The sequence below is a fragment of the Mus caroli genome, unplaced genomic scaffold (genome assembly GCF_978045245.1).
Source record: "Mus caroli unplaced genomic scaffold, Mus_caroli_1 scaffold_2, whole genome shotgun sequence".
NCBI classification, from domain to species: Eukaryota; Metazoa; Chordata; class Mammalia; order Rodentia; family Muridae; genus Mus; species Mus caroli.
Genome location: NW_028227257.1, coordinates 154,519,234 through 154,538,485, shown reverse-complemented (window position 1 = coordinate 154,538,485; position 19,252 = coordinate 154,519,234). Strand labels below are relative to the sequence as shown.

At 47.0% G+C, this 19,252-nt stretch overlaps 1 protein-coding gene across 6 annotated transcripts in view; it reads right to left on the bottom strand.

Annotated features, from left to right (window-relative positions):
* The window catches only part of Sec16a (SEC16 homolog A, endoplasmic reticulum export factor), a 37,670-nt gene that overhangs the window by 16,873 nt on the left and 1,545 nt on the right, over positions 1-19,252 (bottom strand). For 3 of the 6 annotated variants that reach the window (XM_021181071.3, XM_021181063.2, XM_021181083.2), the window contains exons 2-14: positions 12,920-16,606; positions 10,633-10,769; positions 8,014-8,111; positions 5,468-5,591; positions 4,743-4,941; positions 4,426-4,600; positions 3,743-3,885; positions 3,431-3,492; positions 3,184-3,322; positions 2,511-2,756; positions 836-933; positions 465-546; positions 151-268 (exon numbers count right to left, since the gene is read on the bottom strand). In XM_021181071.3, the coding sequence (XP_021036730.1) occupies positions 151-268; positions 465-546; positions 836-933; positions 2,511-2,756; positions 3,184-3,322; positions 3,431-3,492; positions 3,743-3,885; positions 4,426-4,600; positions 4,743-4,941; positions 5,468-5,591; positions 8,014-8,111; positions 10,633-10,769; positions 12,920-16,537 (5,239 nt within the window). In that variant the 5' untranslated portion in view covers positions 16,538-16,606. The remainder of the gene's footprint in view (positions 1-150; positions 269-464; positions 547-835; positions 934-2,510; positions 2,757-3,183; positions 3,323-3,430; positions 3,493-3,742; positions 3,886-4,425; positions 4,601-4,742; positions 4,942-5,467; positions 5,592-8,013; positions 8,112-10,632; positions 10,770-12,919; positions 16,607-19,252) is intronic. The other 3 variants (XM_021181092.2, XM_085835093.1, XM_029471572.1) reach the window with 2 other exon arrangements.

The window sequence follows — 19,252 nt, the reverse complement described above, 5'->3', positions numbered from 1 at the left end:
CATCAGTCCTTGGAAACTCTTCAGGGAAGGTGCCAAAGAGACACTGGACTTAGGAAAGCCACATCTCTTATGGTTCTGGCAGTTGTTCACACAGTCAGACTCTGGGATCTATCACATGACAGCCAAAGGCCTACCTCACACCTAACATACCTAGAGTATCACCCATCGTAGCCATGGTCCTAGATTCAACATCCATGTTGTTGTTCAGGTTGGACAAAACCATTGCAAGATGTGGCCTCCAATCTCCCCACTTCTCATCTCCACAACACTATAATGAGAAGAACAAATTCTTATCCTTCAGAGACTGTCTTCTTTTATTTCCTGATAATCAAGCCCAAGCCCAATGAGAAAGCAAGACCAACAAACATAGGTTTCAGACAGACTCCATAGTCAAAGTCTTCAGTATGAACAAATCACACTGGACTGTGGGCCTCCATCAGTGTCCCGGGGGCCTGCATACTCACCGTGGATGCAGCAGGCATCCGTCCAGACATGAGCTGGTAGACAGTCTGCAGGGGGTCATTGATTGGAAGACTGTTGGCAAACCTACATGTACAGAGAATGGGGAGATCGACCTCTGGTTCAACAAGAAGAAACCACAGCCCATTCTCAGTCCTTTATCCAGCCATCAGAATGAAAAGTTCACTGAGGTTTTACAGAAATATTAAAGAACACCAGGCAATAAGAAATTTAAAACTTCCTCAACAGTATAACCTGAGAAAGAGCCAAGGAAGCCCATGAGTCCACAGCCGGAAGTCCCATAGCAGAGGCAAGATACCTGAGTACCAAAGTCAGGCTGTGCCAAAGAATGGGGGTACGGTACAAGCTGACTCACCTGGTCATGACACGGGCATGTGTCCGGCTGTCCATCTTACTTGCAAGCAGCAGAGCATGACCCCATAAGCCATTTTTCATGGCAGACTCCAGAGCATCCTGCAATGCAGTTCAGAGCTCGTGTGAATAAACCAGTGCTTACCGCTGGACCAGATAGAACCACATGTAGTCATGCACACACAGAAGATGACTGTGGAGGTAAAAGGACAAATGAGCATGTGTTCATAGTTCACAGACAACAGCACGGTCTTGTCCTTCTGTCCTTTCCCTCTAGTGGGTACCTGTAGACCCATGCTGCTTTCATTCTCCACCCCAGCTAGAAACAAGTGGCAGTACTCCTGTGGTGTGCAACGGCAGCATGGGCTCCCTCAGGTGACACGCAGCCTCCTCAGGTACTCTCCATCCTCAACCTAGTCTCCCAGCACCCTAAATAGTCTGCTGTACAACTTGGCACTTTCGGTTAGGAGGCAAAACTTGAAAATAGAAGAAATTATTCACAAAAGCCAATAGGGTCATATGATTTCACCCAGCTGTGAAACTCCATGTTAAAACTCCAAGGACCACATATGAGCTTTCCCTGGACATGGGGACACCACTATAGTCTCACCTACTCAACAAACAGAGAGAAGGAGACCACTTGAGCACAGAAGTTCAAGACCTGTCTGGGTAACACAGAAAGACTTTCAAAAAAAGTTTTCTAGTGCCGGGCATGGTGGCGCACACCTTTAATCCCAGCACTCGGGAGGCAGAGGCAGGCGGATTTCTGAGTTCGAGGCCAGCCTGGTCTACAAAGTGAGTTCCAGGACAGCCAGGGCTATACAGAGAAACCCTGTCTCGAAAAAACAAAAAACAAAACAAAAAAAAAGTTTTCTAGTTAGGTATGGTGGCACACACTTGAAATCACAGAACTTTAAAAGCTGGGCAGGAGGATGATAAATTTGAGGCTACACTGGGATACAAAGACCCTATTTTTTTTTTTTTTTTTCGAGACAGGGTTTCTCTGTATAGCCCTGGCTGTCCTGGAACTCACTCTGTAGACCAGGCTGGCCTCGAACTCAGAAATCCACCTGCCTCTGCCTCCTAAGTGCTGGGATTAAAGGCGTGCGCCACACCACCCGGCAAGTTAAAATTTTCTATGTTGGGGTATAAGTGAGAGTATTTCCTTATCATGCACATGGCCCCGGTTTAATAAACCAGAATAAAACCATGAACTTCTACATAGATCATAATATAAAGGACAGAGAACTCTGGGCCCATCAGCTGTCCCTGCCATAGAGAACTCTATGAGCCAGTAAGATGTATCTCCCACTATCAGAACATCTTCTGCCCTAATATGCATACTTTCATACTCCTGTGTGCACTGTCAGCCTCAGGTCTTTAGAACCCCGTTTTAACAAAAATACACAAGAGTGGTCTGATGCTTCAGTCTGTAACAAGACTTCACCCTGATTCTATACACAGACGAGCAACCACACTCTCTAAATGACTGTAAACTGAGCTGGCCAGATTTCTTTATGGGCTCTTCTCAGAAGAAACACTACAGATACCTTCAGAAATGTCCAGCAAAAGGCCATATATCACCCCTGAACAGCACTCACTACAGTTGTTCCCTAGAGGTTGGTCTCTTCCCTGCGCCAATCGACGGACACTAAAAATACATCTGCAGGGCTACCTACCTTCTTCCGGCCATACAGCAAGAGCTCACGGAACCGCTCAGTCTCCTTCTCCAGCACGCTGGTGGTCACTGTCTGACTGTCTGTGAGAAAGGAGAGCTGGGCCTCCCCTGACTCCTCCTCTTCCACTTGTTCCACAGCCTCATTGGTAAAATCTATCAGGTTTGCCTCATTGGGTGACTTCCCAGGAAGCCATACAGTTCTGTGGTCCCGTAACAAAAGCTCTGCAATGTCTGTTCCCACAACAGTCTACAGGATCAATGGAGACAGGATGGAGAGCAACATAAGACTTTATTAGAAACAAGGTTTCCAGCCAGATAAATAAGACAACTCCCAGGCTGTCAGAGCATGGGCAGGTCTACATTGGTAATACATGTTAGATCTCAAAAAAGAAGCCTGACTCTTCATGTGGGCAGGGACATACTGATCCTCAGCTCCTAGCATATAAGGGCTGTGGTGGCAGCTCACCCCAAACCTCACACCTCCCTTGGTCCTACTTTCCCAGGTTACTGCCATGACACTCTTCCTGAGGAGGCACGGCAAGGGGTAGGATGCTCTTCCTGAGAGAGCATGGCATGGCGGGCTTGGCACTGACTATAGCTTGGGATAGGAACAGGGAACAGATTCGGAGACTAAAGGCAAACAGGCGAAACTCAAAAAGTCAAAGGGAACATACCCCATTCTGTCTGCATAACAGAATAATGAATTTCCAAAGAAGACTTGCAGACTCTTTATCAATTAAACTTTCATTCTGCAAACATTTTGTTGCTTTGTTCTGTGCAAAGTTAATAACATCTACTTTGTGGGTATCATCTCTGGGGAGAGAATGAACACCCAGTGAATGGTGGTTCCAAAACTGTGAGCCAAACTCAGCAGCTGCCATTATGGCAGGCATCAAGAGACACCACAATAGGGAACCTTACTTGCCGAGAGGTCCTGGGAAGGAGCGCATCTCTTCCTGCTCAGGTGTGTGCTGCAGCAAGGTCTGCAACGAGAGGGGCAAAGTGGCTCATGTGTGCAGTCAGAACCTCTGGCAGACTGAGTCACAAAAACCATTTCTGGAACCACACCCACTCCTCTACCCAGAGTGTGAAGGTACTTGGTACAATTACATGAGCATGGACTACAATGGAGATTTTCAAACTTTAAACCAAAGCCCCATAAACCTGAGCTTTTCATGGAAGCATGTTTTTCAAGGCCATGGGGTACAGAGAACACCACAGATCCATGGTTACCTCTAAGCTGTGGATCTCCACCAGTGCAGGCTGTCCTTCTGAAGGCAAATTGGGAATCACTTTAAGGAGCTGACCACCAGGACCAAACCTGGCACAGACATGAGGCACCGTAAACTTCTCAGGAGAGGTCGGTCTTGATGGAACTGGATTTAAATAAATAAATAGGAAGAGAAACAATGAGCTGGCTGGTTGTGCTTCTAGACCCAGCTCAGGCTTCCTACCTAAGCTCAGAAGGACTATCACAGAACACCCAAGAGCAGAACTGAGCAGCTCACACACAAAAATGGTTTCTCATGCTGACTAGTGCTTTACTTACGAGAGCTCTCAGTTACACTTTAGGAGGCAAAGACACAGGGACACTGGCACAAATCAGAACAAGAGTCTCTCAGGGAACTGGGAGTTCTAAGAGCGCTCACCCACATAGCCAGTGTCGGAATATAGAGAAGAGATACCCAAGGCTTGACTAGAAAGGAGACTGGACTCAAAATTACACATTAACAATACACACTGGGCAAGCAGACAGCTCTTAGACCCAGAGACAAATGTCAATCCAAGGGCCAATATCGGCCTGTACCAACAAGCCATAACATCCAGGACAGAGAGCACAGAGTGCAAACAGGAGCTGACTGGACTCTCGTGCTCGATCCAACCTGGAGGCTGAATGCTGAACTGCTGAAATGTACCTTGCTCCACAGCAGGCCAGGAGGTGTCTGCAGGGTAGCTGTACTCTGGAAAACCATGGGCACCGCTGAAGTTGCTGGCATATGTGCCATAGGCATAATCACCATGAAATGAGCCTGGGGCATGAGGGGCCTCAAATGAACCGCCAGTCACATGGTGGCTTCTGTAAATCTGACTCTTGGGAAAGAGATCAAGCAGAGAAAGTGAGTCCCCATGAACACCAGAAAGACTGTGGGTACACTGTTAGTCCTAGGCAGAGACACAGTGCAGGTCAAGACATAAACACCTGCCCTTCCCCTGCCAGGCCTGCCCAGCACACCTGCTGTGAATGGGAGCTGAGGCTGCTGCGGCGGCTGGGCAGACTGTGAGTGCTGCGCAGGCTCCGTGCAGAGTGCTCGCTGTGGATGCTGCGTCTGTCTGCTTCTTCTCCATAGGGGTCCCTGTGGAGCTCAGCGTCGTCGTCGAAGCTCCCAGTGAAGCGAGGGTCATACCTCCAGTGATCATCACATTTCTCAGGCCTAGAGTAAGCAGGGGATCAAGGCAGGAGACTGGAAGGCCAGCTCCCTGGGACACCACGCGACTACCAAGAATTTTCGGAGGCTGCAGCTCACTCTCACTGCTCACTGCCTCCCTCCATCCTGAGACAGTCTTCATCTTGAAGAATGTTAGGTACAGCTAACCTTGCAGGCCTGGCCCAAAAAACCAAATCCTACATTCAGATGCAGGTAATCTCAGAGAATACAGTGCAGGTGCAACTTGAGGGCAGTCCCTTTCCTGGGATACGAGTAGGATGGAGAAGGGACACCGAAGAAAACAGGAGGCAGCTCTCAGGTCCTCCCAGAGCTACTGGGAAGAAACACGTTTGAGCCAGTCTTCCTCCTGTAAGCTGGAGGTGGGCACAGGGAGGGGTGGCCAGTGCTTCCTCTTTCAAACACTAGATCACTTCTCAGAAGCCCCAGAACTATGGCAGATTACTCCTAAAGACAGGAGGAGGACAAGAAAGAGCACACCTCAGTTTCCTCCAACGTCCTTCATTTCACCAACCTGTCACTGTAAGCATAGTGGTCCTTCCTGTATGGGTCATGTTCAGAGTCATACCAGTACCTCCGGTCCCAGGTGCGAGGATCCCTAAGGCGAGACCCATAGTAACGTTCCCAGCGGCTGGGGTCTGTAAAGAATAAAGGGATGAGTACAGTAGCCACACGGAGAACCCACCCAGCTCCCTGTAGGTAGGAGGACAGCGTAGGAGTAAAGGACAGGCCTGGACTAGAGAACAAGACCTGACCTAAATAGGCCAGCTGCCTCCTGCCCATGATGGAGCAGTCACTGCTAGTCTTTCAATGCAAGTATTAAGAGTGCTATAGCCGGGCGTGGTGGCGCACGCCTTTAATCCCAGCACTCGGGAGGCAGAGGCAGGTGGATTTCTGAGTTCGAGGCCAGCCTGGTCTACAAAGTGAGTTCCAGGACAGCCGGGGCTACACAGAGAAACCCTGTCTCGAAAAACAAAAAACAAAAAACAAACAAACAAAAAAAGAGTGCTATATACAGTCTTTTTCACTTCTTTTGGTTTGTTTTACAATATGAGGAATCAAACCTAAGGCTTCAAAAATAGGCAGGTTATAGCTAGATGCCACAATTATAGCCCCAGCCTCAATAATACTTTTTAATAGTTAATCTCAACTAAGATTATACTAATTACCTTCCTAATGTGATTGAGGATATATGAAAGTATATATGTATGTATGTATTATGTACATATACACACATGTATATGTGTATTTATTGAAAGATTTATCTATTTTTATATATCCTGGTGCTTTGCCTGCATATATGTCTGAGTGAGGGTGCCACACCCACTGGAACTAGCTATAGACAGTTGTGACCCGCCATGTGGGTGCTGAGAATTGAACCCACATCCTCTGGAAGAACAGACAATGCTCTTAACCATTGAGCTATCTCTCCAGCTCACGTTTCAGGATATTTTAAGAAAATAATTTCATTAAAAGCAAATTCTAGCCGGGCGGTGGTGGCGCATGCCTTTAATCCCGGCACTTGGGAGGCAGAGGCAGGCGGATTTCTGAGTTTGAGGCCAGCCTGGTCTACAAAGTGAATTCCAGGACAGCCAGGGCTATACAGAGAAACCTTGTCTCGAAAAAAAAAAAAAAAAAACCAAAAAAAAAAAAAAAAAAAAAAACCAAATTCTAAGCCGGGTGTAGTGGCACATGCTTTTGATCCCAGCACTCAGAAGCCAGAGGCAGGCAGAACTCTGAGATAAAGGCCAGCTTAGTCTGCAGAGTGAGTTCCAGGACAACCAGGACTGTTACACACAGAGAAACCCTGTCTCAAAAACAAAACAAAAAAAAAAACAAACAAAAAAAGCCAAAAGCCAACTCTAAAAAGAAATATTAATGTTATAACAAACAAGAAGTACTGGTTTAGGGGAGTTGTACAATACTCCTGTTTAAAATTCATGCAAATGTTTACAGGGCAAAGAGCCCCCTGGGAGGCAGAAGGAAACAACATGTGGACCTGTCAAGGGACTACAGAGCCTTGTGGGAAAACAGCACACAACAGGGTTTCTAAGGGAACTTACAGCTTTTCCTAGGAATCATTTTGTGAAAGGGATGTATGAAAGTAATCATAACTGCCACAATAAGCAGGCTATCGCCGTCACCAAGGAGCAAGTGTCAGCCTCATGTGGCTTCTGAGGATTTAAGTATGGCAGTGTGACTGGGAGCCAGCCTTGTATCCCACCCCAGTCTCATAGCTCATACTCAAGAAGTCACATGTGGACCAGGAAGTCTCAGAAGTAGTCACTGCACTTCATGATGGTACAACAGAGACACTATGCTGTGGGTACAGTGTGACTTTTCAATGAAGTTGTCAAAATGATCATTTCCAGATGTGCAGAATTCTTCCCCCACCCCCTCCCCAGACAGGGTTTCTCTGTGTAGCCCTGGCTGTCCTCGAACTCAGAAATCCACCTGTCTCTGCCTCCCAAGTACAAGGATTAAAGGTGTGCACCTCCACTGCCCAGTTTTTTGTTTTTTGTTTTTTTTAAAGATTTATTTGGGCTGGAGAGATGGCTCAGTGGGTAAGAGTACTGACTGCTCTTGCAAAGGTCCTGAGTTCAAATCCCAGCAACCACATGGTGGCTCACAACCACCTGTAATTAGATCTGACGCCCTCTTCTGGTGCATCTGAAGCCAACTACAGTGTACTTAAATATAATAATAAATAAATCTTAAAAAAAAAGATTTATTTATTTTATGTATATGAGTACACTGTTGTTGTTGTTGTCTTCAGACACACCAGAAGAGGACACTGGATCCCATTACAGATGGCTGTGAGCCACCATGTGGTTGCTGGGAACTGAATTCAGGTCCTCTGGAAGAGCAGCCAGGGCTCTTAACTGCTGAGCCATCTCTCCAGCCCACAGAATTCTTAATTACTTTGGCTCTTGTGATAAAAACATAGTGAAAAGAAAAGTGACCTTGATTCACCAGCCAGACCATGACTTATACTTGGCTGCATGGTCACAGGCAGTGATTGGACAATCCCCTGCTAATGGTTACAACTTCTAAACATACCTCCATAATCATACTGGCCAGAGTAATAATTTGCATAGTAATCACTGTGACTGCTCCATCCACTCTTGGAATTATAGTATCCTTCAGGATATCCTTGCCTGGGGAGGGGAAAGAGCTGTTAAACACAGTATCTGCTTCTTATAAGTGTACCGAGAAGTTAGCCAACCCAAAGCACATATAGACATTCATGAAGACATCTCAGCTATGCAAAACTCTAACCAGGTCACAATCAAAACAAAGATGAGACTATGGAATTACTTATTATGTAGCTACCTAAAATTGAACTCGTCAGAACGATTGTTGGATTGTGCTCAGCAAGAGTAAACTCATCTTGTGTTTCAGGACTGCACCCTAACAAGTTTCTATGTCATGCTGAGCAGCAGCAAAGCACTAAGCCCACACCAACTCCTACTGCCTTCTCCTTTTTTCTTTTTCCTTTCTTTCTTTCTTTTCTTTTTCTTTTTTTTTTTTTTTTGAGACAGGTCTCACTGTGTAGCTTAGACATGCCTTAAACTCATGACAACCTTCCTGCCTGCGCCTCCATAGTGATGGGATTACAGAGGTAAACCACAAGAAAATGACTTCACTAACTATGAGTGCTTAGTGTGGCCTTGGAGGAGTGGATCTGTGAGGTGGGCCAGGGCCAGGGCCAACAGATCAATAAGGTGTTAGCCTCTTCTATGCCCAATAAACTGAACCAGGGCCCTGACTCATTACAGAGAAGGTGAGATTTACTCAAAAAAGAAGGTGTAAGTGCACTTAAGAGGGTTTGGCACTCTCAGGATTGTCAAAAGCACTAATAAACATTGTTAAATTTTCTGATACCCTTTTAGGAAACTGCTCAGCTGAGCTTGGCTATTTGGCTAGCATAGTATCTGTTCAGCCAGATGCCCAGCCCAGGACCACCACCAACCTGGCGTTAAGGTTTCATTTAGGCTGGCCACCCCAGACCTTCATCTGACATTGATTCCAGAAAAACACCGTGACAGAGTAAGATCAAGAGCCTGCCACTACTTCAACTGTTCTCACCAACCTACTTACATTCAGTTCAGGGAGGACACAGACAAACATGGGGAATGTGCCCCACCTCAAGCAGGTCCTCCAGTGGTGCTACCACCCTAATATTGAGTATCATCAACACTGAGTGTTCACACACATAGACACACAGACAAGAGGCCAGGCTCCTGTAGGCTGTGACAAATGAGAGCTGAAGACACTCAAAGGACCTGAAGAGATGAAGGAACGCTGCCGTCCCAGTGACAGGTCACACAGTAGTAGCCTCACCGAGCCTCAGCCTAGACACAGTCACTCTTGAAAGTGAATTCTCAAATGAAGCTGCAGGCAGACATGTGGAAGGCACCGATACACCCTGGCTCTGGCCCCACGCTTTCTCCCTTCTGCACTCCAGCAAACAGATCCACATGCCTCTTGCCTTCTCATAGATTCTGAATCGGAAAATTGAGCTACTTCCTCTCTAAGATCCCCATATTTTCTCACAATTAAGTATATGACCGTCTCTGTTGCTCAAACACATGTGTGTGCAAGTGCTTGAAGTGTATGTATTAGGGATCAAATCCAGAGCCTCATATCTACCAGGCAGGTACTCCAGAACTCACCCAAGCCCAGTACTGCTGTTTCCTAAAGACCCGGAATGGACCTGTCCATGGTTCAGTGTGTACCTCTGGAGCAAAGTACATTATGGCTAGCTGAATGGACCAAGGTTCGCACACAGAGCAGTGTGTCTTTAGACAAGTTACCAAATAACTCCTTAGAGAACCTAGAGAAAACGCTGAAAGCAAGTGCACATATCACCTCAGCAGCTGGGCGTTTCTAAGCAAAAGAATGACACATCCTTAGAGCAAAGTCAGCTACCATAAGCTTTCCTTGACTACTGGGCTTGACTAAGCAGGACACTGCAGGAACTGAGGTAGCAGAGTACAGTGACCAAGGCTGACAGACACCCCACTATTTTTCACAATGTAGTCAATGGCCTAGAGTGGACACAAGATGAAAAGCAGGCTCTGGGCAACTGAGAATGAGATGGGACTTTGACTTACAGACTTTGGCTTACAGACTTACTCAGAGGTCACAATGCCAGGGTTGTGGCTAGCCAGGATAGGAGATAGGCAGGCTGCGGGGGAGGGGAGCCTTCCCAAAGTCGGCATAGCCAGGCACAGACAACAGCTATTAGTCCCTGTTAGAGATCATTTGATGGATCTATGGATTATGTTATCTCTGTGATCAGGATTCTCAAGACTTTAAAAACATCTGCAGCAGTCTAAGAGTCACATACAACCCAAACCACCACACAACCAAACTGCCAGCAGCAGAATGGGTGTGTCTAGGACAGAACAACCATCCATCTATTAGCACAGAGGCCACTTCTTTATGGCCTCACATAGAGCCTGACCTGGCTAAGGATTGGGGACAAATGCTAAGTGATAGCTCTGCTAGGACTACATGTGGCAGTGTACTTAGTTCTGGTTTGCTCATGCTGACGTCATGGGTTGTAGGATTCTCTACAGATGAAGAATTATTATCATCACTAAGTTACCATCATAGCCAACAATACACAAACTGAGAGTGAGGGTAAAGCAGCTGCACGGACGCCGCTCCCACCTGGGAGCGAGCTGGTCGGAATAGTGACTTGCACGGGAGCTGGGCCGCTCAGGCTCAGAATAGCGGTGGTTCTCGGCATAAGCAGATGCTGAGCTGTCATAGGGTCTGTAACGAGGCTCATACAGGCCATACATATCCTGTGGAAAGAAGTTTGGGGTATTGTTAGACTCCATGAAGAGCAGACATTGAGTGACAGGACTAGGTGCTGCAGATGCCCACTGTCCAAGAGCAGTGTCGTGGCAGGATTCTCTCATTGAAACAAAGCCTAAAGTGTAGTCTGCATCAATGGGCAGCCAGCAGAATCTCCCTAAGGCCCTCCAGGGCAATCTTCCTCCTGCAGTCTTAAGCATGGAGATGATATGGTCTAAACAACATAAATATGCATCAGTCACCACCTCAGTAGAGCAACAAGACCAGGGCTCCATGTAAGTCAATCCTATAACTACTGGTTTTAAAAGTCTCACAAAGAAAGATTGCACTTCTCCTTGTTTGCGAATTCAGGGGGATGTTTTGTTTTGTCTTGTTTTTTGTTGTTTTGCATCAGTTTCATACTTAGCCTAAGCTGGCCTAAAACTCACTACGAAGCTCACACTGGCTTCAGACTTGTAGAATCTACCTTAACCAGCCTCCCCAGTCTTAAAATTACAGGCACGAACCACCATACCTGGCTTAAAAAAAAAAAAAATATTCTGATGAGGATTTTAGCCCCATTGCAACAAAACCATGGCCTCTGCCCTGTCTCTGGAAAAAAAGGCTCTGTAGGACATGCGGAGATCTCAAAAGAAATGAAGTGATACAGGCAAAAGCCTCAGTTCTGCCATCAGCTGACAGGCCACTGAGGACCACGGCAGTAAAGAAGCATGGATGCACACTCACAGAAGAGCTGTGAGCCTTGGGATTTCGAAGGAGCCTGCAGGCCGTCCTCTGTGGCTCCACCCACTGTGTAGCCCAAGATCAGGCCACACAGCCACAATGCCCCATACAGAAATAATAGCTATAGCTCCTCCTTCTAAAATCTAGAATTTCTTTACTAGTCTTTAGATCTGGCCTAGCTGCTACCACCCTGTTTCTAAGGCTCCTTCTGACACCTCTTCCTGTATAGCGTCAGTGCCAACTGTTCTCAGGCCACATGAGAACTCAACAGCACCTGGCCTCAAACACTGGAGGGAGGACCTGGGTCTTTCACCTTTCAGTAACACAATCCACCTAACTTGAGCAATGATGAGTCTGAGCCAGAGGTAAGGAAAAGCTAACAGACATCAAGCATGTCCACTTCAAACTACTGCAGGATTAAGCAGAACCTAAACAGCCGTTACGAGCCTGCACCACACCACAGCGAGGCAGGAAAGAACTCAGAAAGCCTCCCACTCTGCAGCAGGCCTCCCACTCTGCAGGATCACTGCTATGTACCCGAGAGTTTATCTTCCTTCACCTCTTTTCATGACTGTACACAGACAATCTAATCTTTTTCCTCAAAGACTTTATTTTCAAGGAAGGACATAGAAGACTCCTAGAGTTATCCCTGTCATTAGTTTCATAAGTTGTTATTGTTATAAAAACAAAAATGGCCGACTGGAGTTTGATCCCTGGCAGCCACATGATTGAAAGGAGAAAACTAACTCCTAAAAGTTACCTTCTGACCTCTTCGTGAGTAATGTGGCATGTGTGTATCCACATGCAAATATATAAACACATACACATGTATAATAAATAAATGTTTTAAAATATATAAAAGAGCTGGATATGGTGGCATATACTGGTAATCCCACCACTCAGGATGTGGAGGCAGGAATGTAAGGACTTCAAGACTTCAAGGTTATCCTTAGCTACATATGGGGCTAGCCAGTGCTAAATGAAGCCTGTCAAAACCAAAACCACCACATACACAAAAGTGAGGCATGGTTAAAGGTTGAGACAGAAGGATTTTAAGTTCACAGCTAACTTGGCCCACACAGTGAGACCTGTCTCAAAGCACACACAAACAAACAGCAGCACACACAATCTACCTACTAAGCTCCTCCCTACAGGGGTCAGCCCAGCACTGTAGCTGCAGCAAGCTAACAAACGCTCTGGGAAACACTCTGTTAGTCAGATGTCGGATTACACAAAAGCCCGCACTGGTAGAACAAGCAATTCAACATGACAGGACCCTCTCAAAAAAGAGCTTTGTTAATGGACAGGGGGGCCCCACGGGTCTAAAGAAAGGTCATTCATCCCTGAGAGAAACAGCGTGAAGAGGAGAAAAGGGACGAAGTGAGGAAAGATGGTTAAATGCCAGTGCTCTTACCTGGTAGTACAGCGAGGCTGTCCCAGGATCTGACGGGTACGGCGAAGGGTACTGAGACTGGTAGGCATCATACAGGGGTCTATAATAGTAGTAGGATGCCAAGTCTTGAGGTGCTGGGCCAAAAGTATTAGGTGGTGGTGGGTGTAGCCACGGCTGCTCTGACCGCACAGCTGCCTGGCTGGAGTTGGTAGATGTAACCGATGCACTGGAAGTCTGCGGTGGCTGAGGCAGCAGCTGGCCTGTGTTGACTGAAGCTGGACTTGCTGGTGGCTGGGCCAAGCTTTCAGACTGTCCTTGTGTGGGTGGGCTTTCAGGATTTGAAGGCTCTGGACACACTGCTTGGGGCACTTGGGGAGAATTCTGTGGCCGAGGAGGCACCAGCTCTGGCTGGGCTCTTTCTAGTCTATGCTGGTCCTGAGCATCTTTTGTTACCTGCTGGTAGAAATGATCCTGGTTATGCAGCCCAGGCCCAGACTGTCTGGGATGACTGGGAAGAGGCTGCTGAGAAGCTGGGCCATCTGAAGGAGATGGGCTGTACATTCTCCCAGGATTTTCCAAAGTTCTAGTTAATGTGAAGTCTAGGGCGCCAACAGCTTCTTCCTGGTTACTAGAGTGACTCGCCTCATTACTGTTAGGAACCGAAGTACTGCTTGCAGGTGGAACTAGCATCACACTTGTATTGCCAGCAGGGCTACTAACAAACTCGGAAGGACCCTTTTCTGCATTAGGATGCGGACTTTGAGGGATTTGAGGGGATAGCTGTTGAACCAACCAACTGGCAGACTGGCTAGCAATCATTTCAGAAGACCCCGAACCTTGAGGGGCACAATTCTGGGGGACACTGCTAGGCAAAGACGCACCAGTGACAGCACTGGCTGGAACTCCAGACAGAGCAGCACGCTCTTCAGGATCACCACCGAGAGCCCAGTTGTTGCTCACTATAGATCTCTCCCCCACCACAGCATCTCCCCAGGACTGATTCTTCTCATTAGGATTCAGTAAGGACACAGAAAAATTAATGGGCTGAGCCAAATTATAGCTTTGATCAGGCTGAGCAATCAGGACAGGTTGATTGTGCAAAGATTCAGTGGGTGGCGAAGAAAGCAAACTCGCGTAAGCAGAACTTGCCTGCACTGGAAGGGCCTCCTCTTCTCCTGCCTTGGGAGGGTTCTCAAGGTTCTCAGAAGCACCAGGAGGCTCTTGCTTCTGCAAAGGTGGCACAGGCCCTTGTTTCCAGGCCTTCTGTACAGACACTCCCTTTTCTGGATGATGAACAACCTCTGAAGGTTTTGGTTTTACAGGAACATAAAGTGCAGGGGCAGCAGGGGCTAGAAGGACATTGCCACCAAAATCTGGCAGCTCATTTTGTGCCCACAGAGTTGTTGCTGGGCTCTCACACTTCACAGGTCCCTGGGCCCTGGCTGAGGGCCTCTTATCAGGCACTGGGCGCACAGTATCCAGGGGTGTCCCTGCTGTGTGTGAAACCAGTTGCCCAGCCTCTCCAGTGGTGCTAAGAGGCAAAGGGCAGGCCTGAGGTGCACACGGGGTCTCCATGTTGTCTGGTGGCTGTTCCAGGTTTCCTGAGGTGGCATCAGGTGGTGCAACAGCTGCCCTGCGTTTCTTCGGACAGTATCGGGTCCCTCTCACTTCAACAACCATGTTGGCACGATCTGCTTCAACTGGTTTTACTCCAACCAAGTGGGATTTTACTGGCTCAAAAGAACTGTTTGCACTTGTTTGGAATACTCCTGTAGGTTTTGGAGGACTTGGGGTTGAAGGCTGGGACAGACTGCTGCAGCAATTTTGGCTCCCAGTCACCTCATCTGTTTCACCTCCAACAGGAGAAGAATCAATCTGCTTAAAAAAACTCCCTGAAGTATCATCTTCAAGTTTTCCAACTTCTTGCTGAATGAATGTGCCCACCAATTCTTGGGGTCTGGCTGACCCAGGAGGACTTCTGTGGCTATGGCTGCTGTAGCTGGATGACACACTGTCAGGTCGTGTAGGGTGCAGTGGTGTGTCTGGGGCCTCAAGATTTAGCCCCCCACCTCTGGTGAGGCCCACAGTAACGGGCCTGGAGACAGCTGGCCCAGGAAGGGGCCCATATCGGATCTGATCACTCAGGGGAAAGGGATCCACATTCAGGGTCTCACGGGGCAAAACTTCTTGATTCTGAACAAATTCTAAGTTCTCAACATCCTCACACTGTGGCCCACCAGCACAGCGGGTCCCAGCACCCGCAATATCACCCCAGCTATCACTAGCACGGGTCACAGTGGTCTGTTTGTCAAGACGAACGCCCACAGACTGAGAAAAATAAGGTTGCATATCTCCTTCCGGAGCAGCCTCGCTGCTAGGGCCTCTAGGAAAGGCCTGGTAGACACCACTAGCTCCAGGTGGTGGTGGATGGCCCAGTCTGGAGGTAGAAGAAAAGCTATCCAAGTCCAATCTGTTATCAAGGCCTGCTTTTTCAGACGAGAGATTTTCCTCGTTCTCTGTCTCTTCCCCTTGAAAAAACATTGAGAGCGCTCCAGAGGCTGCTTCTTGCAGGGCATGGTTAGTTGCTGCCCCTGGGGGATGATGCGCCTGGTTTTCAGGACTATTTCCCTGAGCGAAGGGATTGACATGGGCAGGGTCTAGCAGATGCTCTTTATTCACTCCTGGATTCTGCTTCAACTCTGGGCTTGCCCACATAGTCCCAATTCTGGAATTCTGCTCAAAAGTGTGTCTAGGGGGGAAGCTACTCAATGGGTGATTTTTACTTTGCTGGTGGACTATCTCATTCCCTTCACCACTGGCCAAGGATGCTGGAGTAAATGTTTGTGGGACATGAGACTCATGGCCAGGTCCCTGGTGTAGACTAGATGGAGGGGGAAAATGGGGCAAGCTGGCAGCCTGGGGCCCCATGTTCTGAACAGGTCCCTCCAGGTAGGGTGAGTGATGCTGATAGGAGGGCTGGGGGCCTCCTTGTGCAGGCCCCCACTGACCTGGCATCTGTGGCTGAGGGAGGAAAGGAGATGCTGTGTGGGTCACAGCACCATCATGTGGGGCATGCCTATTCGTGGGTTGGTCAGGCCCGGACCCACTGTCATTCATTTGGCCCCCGAGAGGCTGCTCAGGACCCATTCCTGGAATGTAGTGAGGTGACTGTGGCAGCATCTGGACTTCATGTCCTGAGCTGGGATCAACCTCAGCATTCCTGCTCACCTCCAGCCCAGGTAGTGAAGAAGGGGTAGATGCAGGAGGAAATAGACTGGTATCTGCTCTAGGCTGTGACAGAGTTCCTGACAGAGGCTCATGCAGTCCTGTGGAGCTATCCCCAGCATTTGTGGGAGTCACAGGCAAACCAGGCCACTGAGAAAAACCAGAGAGGGCTGGGCCAGGCAAATTGGGCAGGCTGCTTTTGGATGAACTTCCTACTGGTGTGTTTTGAAGAGTCTGTCTATTAAAAGCAAACGGATCCGTTACTGGCTGCAATGGGCGTGTTATGGGAGCCACTGGTGCATTATTATTGGCTGGCTTCCTGTAAGGGCTGTTGGCCCAGAACATGCTCCGAGGATTCCCAGCTGGGGGTGGTCCAGCCACCCCAGACGGTACTGCCTGAGGTGGTGGCTGCATGTTGGGGTCTTTTCTGCAAGGAGATGCTGCTTATCAAGGAGGCAGAGTAGAGCTTTTCTTTAATTTGTGCTAAAAAAAGAAAAGAGAAGAAGAACGTAAGACCTATAGACTCACAGTTCTGGCTATAATCAATACAACTATGAAAAGAACAAGACTAAATGTGATTTCAAATCATTTAAATACCCAAGACTCCATCTCTCTACATCCCCACCCCACATCATCAGGGACAAGGAACAACCTGGTGCCAGTCTGACAGACTACCAGATGTTCCTTAGTCCTTGACACTTCTTTAAGCCACCACTACCATATCCAGAAAGAGCCAACTCCACTATTAAGAAAAAGCACACATAACATGCTTTTTGTAATGTTAATTTTAAGTCTATTAGAGTTTACACTTCCTAAAACACAGTTATAAAGTTACTAAACGCTGCCATATCCAGGGATCCATCCCATAATCAGCTTCCAAACGCTGACACCATTGCATACACTAGCAAGATTTTGCTGAAAGGACCCAGATATAGCTGTCTCTTGTGAGACAATGCTGGGGCCTAGCAAACACAGAAGTGGATGCTCACAGTCAGCTATTGGATGGATCACAGGGCCCCCAATGGAGGAGCTAGAGAAAGTACCCAAGGAGCTAAAGGGATCCGCAATCCAACCCCCCCACCCCCACCCCACACCCGCCCCCCAAGCTCATGTCTCTAGCTGCATATGAATCAGAAGATCAGAAGTCAGCCATCAGTGGAAAGAGAGGCCCATTGGTCGTGCAAATTTTATATGCCTCAGTACAGGGGAACGACAGGGACAAGAAGTGGGAGTGGGTGGGTGGGGGAGTGGGTGGGGGAGCGTGTGGGGGACTTTTGGGATAGCATTGGAAATGTAAATGAAATAAATACTCAAAAAAAAAAAAAGTTACTAAACGCATTTACCCCACCGAGTGAAATGTTTAGGGTAGTCTTCTAAGAACAGTGAAACAAAGTTGCCTCTGACCACTTAAGTTGTAACAAGGCTGCAACTAAAAATCCCAAGGACATTTACAGCAGTTTTACTGGTCTCACATTTCCAACAGGGAGATCCCAACAAACCCTCAGGGGGTGGTGTGAGATAGGACAAGATTCTCACCAGTGTTCTTTATTTTTGAACAAGACACAATTCAAGCGTAACACCTTAAAAGCCCTTTTCTTTGTGTCAGTCCTTCTTTCTGGCACCACCCTCAAGAAGAAATTTGTTTGGCTAATCCACAAAGAAATAAAGCAAAGGCAGTTTAATTCACAGATGTATACTTTGTTCTTGGATATCTTTTTGATACTCAGATTTAAAACCAAACCATTGATATATGTATTTTAAGAAAAGCAATTTACAAAAGGTCTCTAATCCCTACCTAAATGTTAGTTCTATTAATCTATTAGCTCAGTTCCATTATTGCCCACATATACTCCTTCCTCTGTCAACAGAGGACCCTATCAACTGACTAGCACCTGACTAAAAACTACAATGGAACTTCAATTAGAAGCAATGCCAGGAATTCATTAGGCTCTAACTTGCCATTTTACATAATAAAGAACATTGCTGCTTCACTTCACCTGAACCAAAAGTGGAAGGAGAGTTGCCACCCCTATTGATCTGATCAGCTGCAGGGCAGCCATAGACACAATAACATGGATCTGGACCTGGCCTGAAAACACAAGACTTTTAAGTTCCTCCTGAAACCTGGCTGGCATAAAAAGCAGCCAAGGCTGTCCTTCATCTTAACCATTTCAAACACATCACACAAATAAAACCAAACAAACAATCAAGCAAAAGTAAACTAAAATATAATAAACAACACAGGGCTGATGCATCAAGTGTCAATAGGCTGGGTATCCATTGAGCAGATAAGGGCAATTACCTCTCTCTGCAGCTAGTTCACAAGATGAGAGAACAAGATCTTTTCACGCTCAAGTGTCTTCTGAATTCACTATTAACATTTTGGCCATATGTTCTTTCAAGGGCCCGATCCCTAATGCTGCCTACCAGAATCCAAATTGCCTAAATTTATACTTAACAATTTTGTTTGTAGAAATGTGGAATTATTTTCTCAACTTTAATGGGTGTTTTATGAGCTAACACTATCCCCTACAAAGACCTACAGCTCCTATACAGAGACCTTTTCCACAATATGCCTGTTTCAGGTGAAATAATCTTGCAACTTGAACATTATTCTTTTAATCGTCTTTACTTACCAACAGAAAGATAATGAACTGCCTACTACTTATCTCAGGATTATAGACACTTTTATTCTGTTCAGCCAGTTATCTACTTTTCAAAAAAGCACCTGTTTCAGAGAGACCTACTGATCTCAGATGCATTATTCATGAACCCAGCTCTGTAGCTCAACTACCTCACATCTCTATACATACTTACACAAGACATTTTAAGTATGACTCTATGTGACTGAGGTATTTAAAACATCCCCTGATCCTTTCACTGCCAGCCTTAACAGCTGTAAACTGTAGAACACAGGGGCACCCAAGAACATCTCCCCCATGGTGACTATCTGTGATACTCTTATCAGACAGACAAGATAAACACCTCCCTTCTAAGTCAAAATTTGAGCCAGAACCCTTTAAATGTTGAAGAAGGCATTTGAAGAAGAGAAAAAGCTATACATTATGTGAGGAAGACACACAGGAAACAAGGACATTCATATTTGCTTATAAAAGCAAGACGGGATAC